Here is a 6,355-nt window from a genome sequence, read left to right as displayed (position 1 = left end):
CGAAGATGGACTATAGGCCTACCTATTCTTTCGCACTGATTGAGTATTGTTTATGATTTTCATCGTAAAACTGAAATCATGCAGCAATGGTGGGGGGGGGGGGGGGAGCGACGGTGGGGGGGGGGGGGAGGGACGGTGAGGGGGAGAGGAGGGACGGTAAACCGGGGTTGCGGATTATTAGCAGCATGCTATAAAACATGAAGGCAATATGACGGGATAAGAATCCCAGAATACCACTAAACAATTTAAGTGCATGTGAACGCTATCAGTGATCATCCACGCATGGAAGAACAAGAAAAAAAAAAAGGGGGTAAATATAGTGTGCGCTAATTTCTTCATTATTCATAAACGTACACTTCATCAGAGGCTGCAGTTCACCAGCCTGTTTGGTTGTTAGCAGACCCTGGAGATTACTATGTTATGTTACATGAAAAAATGTTACTACGGTTTACTCCGCATGTTATGAGTACAGGACAACAAGACGAATCCGTTATATTTTAAGTCTAGATAGCAGACTAGTAAATGAGTAGGGCCTACATGTATTGCAACAGTACTGTGTAATACCTTACATGTGGAGGCAGCTTAAATCTATTTACATCCTCTGACGTAATCTATTATGAGCAAGTCATTCTCTGCAGACCGAAAACGTTGATGAACGCATAAAAGGCAGGCATCCGAGTGAGCGTTATTCAGTTGGAACGCTGATTGACTATTACACACGACTTCCACTGTTTGACTTCCTCCACCATACATCTCTCTTGTTTACCCTGTGAAACGACTCAATCACAACCTCAATATGTCGGACAGCATGGTCGCACTCCTCGGACCGACCCTGGAGGGTCAAGGTGGGGCCTCCGTGGACACCCAGACTCTCATCGGAGACGACAAGTACGTGGGCCTCTACTTCTCGGCCCACTGGTGCCCGCCTTGCCGAGCTTTCACTCCAAAGCTCGCAGAATTTTACAAGAAATTCAAAGCGAAGCCCGAGAAGAAAGATCAGTTTGAAATCGTCTTCATCAGTTCGGACCAGGACGAGGCCCAGTGCAAGGAGTACTTCGCCGAGATGCCCTGGCTGATGTTACCCTTTGCAGACAGGGCCAAGAAGGTAAGCTTGAATTAATCTTTCCTATGACAGTTGAACCTTAAAGGAAACCAACAACCAAAGAGAAATGTTGATTGAGTGAAAGCAGCAACATTAGTAGACCACATCGGTGAAAGTTTGAGGAAAATCGGTCAATCGATGCAAACGATATGAATTTCAGAAGTTTTGGTGTTAGAACCACTGGATAAGGAGATTACTTGATTTTATGACATCATGTGTGGACATAATATAACAAAATACAAAGAAAATTCGACATGCTTTCACTAATAGCGTAAAGAGCACTTCACTAACCGCTTTCGGAAAAACAGGGGGAATAATACCTACCCTTAACATATTATGTCAGTATCAAGTTGATGCAATGTGTGTTATTTTCATATAAATGATTTTTTTTTTTTTTTGGTGGAATGACCCTCTATCCAAAGTCCTTAAAGGGGAAAAATCCATTCCCAATATAAGTTAGTCTGATGAAAAAGAGTAAAATCTTACGAGTACAATGGTAAAGATTTGACTGAAATCGGATGTAATTGTAAAATAGGGAAGTTATGACATTTTGAAGTTTTGCTAATTTCTGCAAATCTGTTCTTGTACAGTGGATATGAATATGCAAATGAGTGAGCTAACCATGTCATACCCTCACAATTTTCCATTTATCTTGTACAAGAAAATGACGAAAATTCAATGTTTCTGTCACTGAAGTCTGAAACATGATGATGTAATTCCTGGTTGAATAACTTCAGAATAGTGATCAGCTATATACCAGGATTTGAACGGGCATAATTGCATTTGAATGAAAACTGGAAATTTTAAATTTTTATGTACAAACCATGTGTCAAGTTGTGAGGGAATGACATGCTCACTTTGCCATTTGCATATTCATATTGACCGTTCAAGAACTATTTCTTGAAAAATTAGCAAAACTTCGAAATGTCATAACTTCTTTATTTTTCGCTCAATTTCGATCAAAATTTTACCGTTGCACTAGTAATATTTTACTCTTTCATATCGGACTAACTTGAATTTTAACTGGATTTCCCCTTTAACACATAGAGAATTACGAGCTTCTCCCTCGGTGATCTATATACAATTGCATGCAATTGGTAAAGGTTCTCGACACAATGAAGCTGATATATTTTTTCTAGTGTTTTCATAAACATTGCACATTATTCAGAATCACATTATGCAAATTGGAATTGATGACGCATTGCCATATAGGGGTGCTGTTCGTTATTCCGAAGGTTCGATATTCCGAAGGTTCGTTATTCCGAAGGTTCGTTAATCCGAAACACACAAATTCCCTATACCTAGAGGTTCGTTAATCCGAACATTTGTGGCGTTATTCCGAAGGTTCGTTATTCCGAAGATTTGTTCATCCGAAAATGAAATTCGGAAAAGCAAACCTTCGGAATAACGAATCTTCGGACTGAAGAGCCTTCGGAATAACGAACCTTCGGAATAACGAGCTGTAACCGCCATATAGCACCTTCCATACCTCCCACGCCTTTGCCAATTATTTCTATCAATTTTATCTCCACCTCAAACGTCATCAATGCATCGTCTCGATTCGACCCGCCACTGACGTCATAAAGTCTTCTTTTCTAATTCATCACAGAATGTCAATTGCAACTAATTCGCACATTGCCTTTAAAACACCAACTGTTAGGAGTAGCAGCCATGATTAATCACCCTAGGCATATAGACTTGACGCCCGTCTCTGTAGTCAGGAGGTCGTGGGTTTGAATCCCACGGTCCCACCCATGTATGTATGATCACTATTATCATCATAGATTTCACTCAGAACACTAATGATTTGTATCCATTTACGTCATTGGAGGGCCAATTGCCAATTAGTTTTGTGTGTATGTGTACGGCGTGTGCGTTTTCCTGTACCTGTGTATTAGGACGTACGGGTAAGTTTTGAGTTAATTTTGAGGTTATTTGAACCTCGCCGCATCAATTTATTCTCTCTGTGTACTCATTGAATTGGCAGGGGGAGCTGGGCAAAAAGTTTGGCGTCTCAGGTATTCCCACGCTCATCATTCTCAAGAGCACCAACGGAGAGATTGTGAACAGACAGGGCAGGGAAGCCGTCATGGTTGACCCGGAAGGTGAAGACTTCCCGTGGACGAACTAATCCGGAAGTGACCTCTTGCGTAATAGCCTGATGTCGAAGGAACCGACCAAGACACGCTGAGGGTTTGGCAATACGCTATGATGATGTGGAAGAAGGACTTGTCATAAGAAGAGAGAGACTCGTACTTCGTATAATTGCAAGGAAAACTGACCGAATTTGAGGTGTTTCTGTTAAATTGGGGATGAGTATTCGCGTCTTCATTTTTTTCTTCAGTTACATAGGTTATGTTATAGCTGCAAGTCCTTTACTTAATGCTGTAGATCGAGAGTGCCTCGAGAAAGCTCTTGGCAAACCCGTCAGATTGGCATCGTCCATTTCTGTGAAGAAATGCATGCTTCGACTTTGGCTTTCGGTTAAAATGGTTTATGGGAACTTATTCAAGTTAAAATGTGTGTAAATTCAAAGGCAATATATTTTGATACACAGTTCTATATACATTCGATGTATAATCTAGAGTTAGGCCAAAAATCTTCATACATCAGGTAGGAAAACAATTTTCAAAACTTCTCTCATTTTTGTCGGCTTACATTTTCATGGGACAGGCAAGTTGTATTATTGCTGAAATATACGTACATAGTACATTATCTATCACAACACTTCATACGCTTCTTGTCAAATAAATCTATGTATGTATGTAAGTATGGTGGGGGTCTGCAAAATGCTGATGTAATCAATACAGCTGTCTACCCCGACTACGGGTAGTAAAGGAAAATAGAGGTTTAGTAACACGAAGTTTTATGGTTACTGTATGTAAACCTTTGATCCCCTGATTATCTGAAATCATATTCACTGTTATGTGAACCATATTATGTCTCTGGGTGTTTTTGACGCGTTATATGCTATGAAGATTCAGCAGAGATATATCTTATCTATCCTCTTGAATATAATATAAGGGTAACAGGTGTAAAAAAAAAAAAAAAAAAAGAAGAAGATCTGAGGAAAATAGTTTTCCTTCCAGGTGTATATGCTAGCTTTTAGCCCCAACCTTATATACATCAAATACCCTCGCATGAAAGCAAAATTATCTTCCAACAATATATCATAGGATAGGTAACTTTTCATATCCATCTGGCATAACAGAGGAAGAATCAATACATGTATTATAAAAAAAAAATGATTGTAATAGGATAAGTTGACGCGGTAAAACATGATGTTATTAATGGTAAGTTGATGGTGTCTTCTGGTAATAAGTCGAGCTCTGAGTGATATCGCTGCAACACGGATACTTTCCATTGCTTGAAAGGCTCTAATCCTGTCGTACAAGGAGGAAGAAATAAAGTGCATTATTTCTTGTTTTACACCACTCTAAATACACTGTATACACTAATACAGGGTTAATAGACCAGTTCGTAATTCCACTTTGCGCACGAGCAGAAAAAGGTCATTTGTACCAACAGGCATTTTGGTTTATTAATTCACTGAGATAAGCATCTGTGATGTGATGATTATTCATGAGATCCTTATCTAAGTAGTGCTTGCCAGCACATCCACTTGACAGCAAACCTGGTATTTGGCAACATCAAAAGAAAAAGGTTGTTATTGCATTCAATCATACGGAACAATGAATTAGATGCCTGCTAAAGTGTCAGCTGACGGACTATTCTGGTCACCTGGTCTAAACTCGAGTTCATAATTTGTTTGAACACGAATTCCATGAATATATTGTTGTCGGGCAAGCTTATGCATTATACCGCTTTGATAACGAGTGAAGTGCCTAACCAACTGAGAAAAAAGAAAGGTCATCTGTACCAAGGTGTACACGAGCTAATTACGAACTGGCTTATAGTGGCAGTGTCAGACGGCAAAACATAACTAAAAGATACAGTGCGTCGTATGCTATGTGAATTTCTAAAAACTCTGAAACAATTTTGACATGCGGGAAAAATCAATCTTCAGTTACTCAGGTATTCGAACCTCTGTATGCAGCTGTACAATCACTAGAAAGCCACTTCGATTGTTTATAGGCAATAGTTGATGTGTTATGTATATCTTTGTTGTTGTTTTGTTTTTACTTACTTTATTAAATGTTTGAATGTTGAACTTCAAGAAAAAATTGTGTTTTTTTTCCCTTGATATTTGATTTAGAAAGAAAATGTAAACAAGTATAGAAGAGAAAATCCACCACCAGAAAACTAACAGTCAATATTGTTGTTGTTGTTTTACTATATTATGGTAAAAATTATGTAGGAGAATCTTCCATACACCAACGCCAAACTGAAATCAACCATTTCCTTGTACACAATATCACAGGCATAATTATAAGACCGGAGTTAAAAATCTAAACATATAATGCTGATATGACCACCGAATTCTAACGCAGTCGGTGTATTCCATATTTGAATATTCAAATATTCATATCAAGAAGTTAACACTTACACCTATCACACCAGCACGAAACTCGGAACTCGTCAGCGTTACACACATATCACAGGGGTAAACACACCCTCAGACAGGGAATATGCGTAACACTATACACTGTCACAAAGGGATCGTATAGTTTTGGTTGAGACCTAATTTCAGATTTCTAACATTTTTTGGTGAGATAATGAGAAACCTCTTATAAAATATGAAAGAGCATGTAATTCTATGAGGAATTCAACGTTTATTTGATGAAAATTGATTTTGAAATGGCTGAGATATCCAAAATAGAGCAATATTCTAATAAAGTGTGGGCCCACAATTGCGATCGCGTTATTTCACTTTGTTTTTGGATGTTTCGGTCGTTCCAAACCCGATTTTCATCAAATAAACTTTGAATTCCTCTTTAAATGGTATGCTCTGTACTATATTATAAGTGTTTTCTTGGTATCTCGCAAAAAGTTAGAAGCCCAATTCTCATTTCCACCAATACTGTACCATCCCTTATGATAAGCATCTAAATGTCGCGTTTACACCATGTTCCCAGTGGCGACGGCAACCCCGAAACGTAGTGCGCCATGGGTAGATGGGACATTCTCCTGCTTGTTCTCCTCCGTATTCTAGCCTTGTTTGTTCCAGTCCTTACTACGGTGAACATGTAGCTATCAGTCGCTGTTCTCACGGCGTCTGGTCAGGCTAGACTACACAATATTTTCCGTTTTGTCCCACGACGAACCGCCTCCAAGTTTTGTTACGGCCTATTA

General features: G+C 39.1%; 1 protein-coding gene across 1 annotated transcript; it reads left to right on the top strand.

Annotated features, from left to right (window-relative positions):
- Window positions 1-624: 624 nt before the first annotated feature.
- LOC140227368 (tryparedoxin-like) lies at window positions 625-6,092 on the top strand. Its single transcript, XM_072307779.1, has 2 exons — window positions 625-1,105; window positions 3,090-6,092. Exons 1-2 carry the CDS (start codon window positions 797-799, stop codon window positions 3,231-3,233), a joined length of 453 nt encoding a protein of 150 aa, XP_072163880.1. The 5' UTR covers window positions 625-796; the 3' UTR covers window positions 3,234-6,092.
- The last annotated feature ends 263 nt before the right edge of the window (window positions 6,093-6,355 follow it).

This window comes from Diadema setosum, chromosome 4 (genome assembly GCF_964275005.1).
Source record: "Diadema setosum chromosome 4, eeDiaSeto1, whole genome shotgun sequence".
Taxonomy (NCBI): domain Eukaryota; kingdom Metazoa; phylum Echinodermata; class Echinoidea; order Diadematoida; family Diadematidae; genus Diadema; species Diadema setosum.
Note: the sequence above shows the minus strand (reverse complement) of the source record. Positions and strands in the feature narration are given on the sequence as shown.

Bases quoted from the DNA above. Each gene is read 5' to 3' on its own strand.
- LOC140227368 (XM_072307779.1), top strand. From the start codon at position 797: ATGTCGGACAGCATGGTCGCACTCCTCGGACCGACCCTGGAGGGTCAA. The intron at 1,106-3,089 runs GTAAGCTTGAAT...TTGAATTGGCAG, and splicing joins TTGCAGACAGGGCCAAGAAG to GGGGAGCTGGGCAAAAAGTT.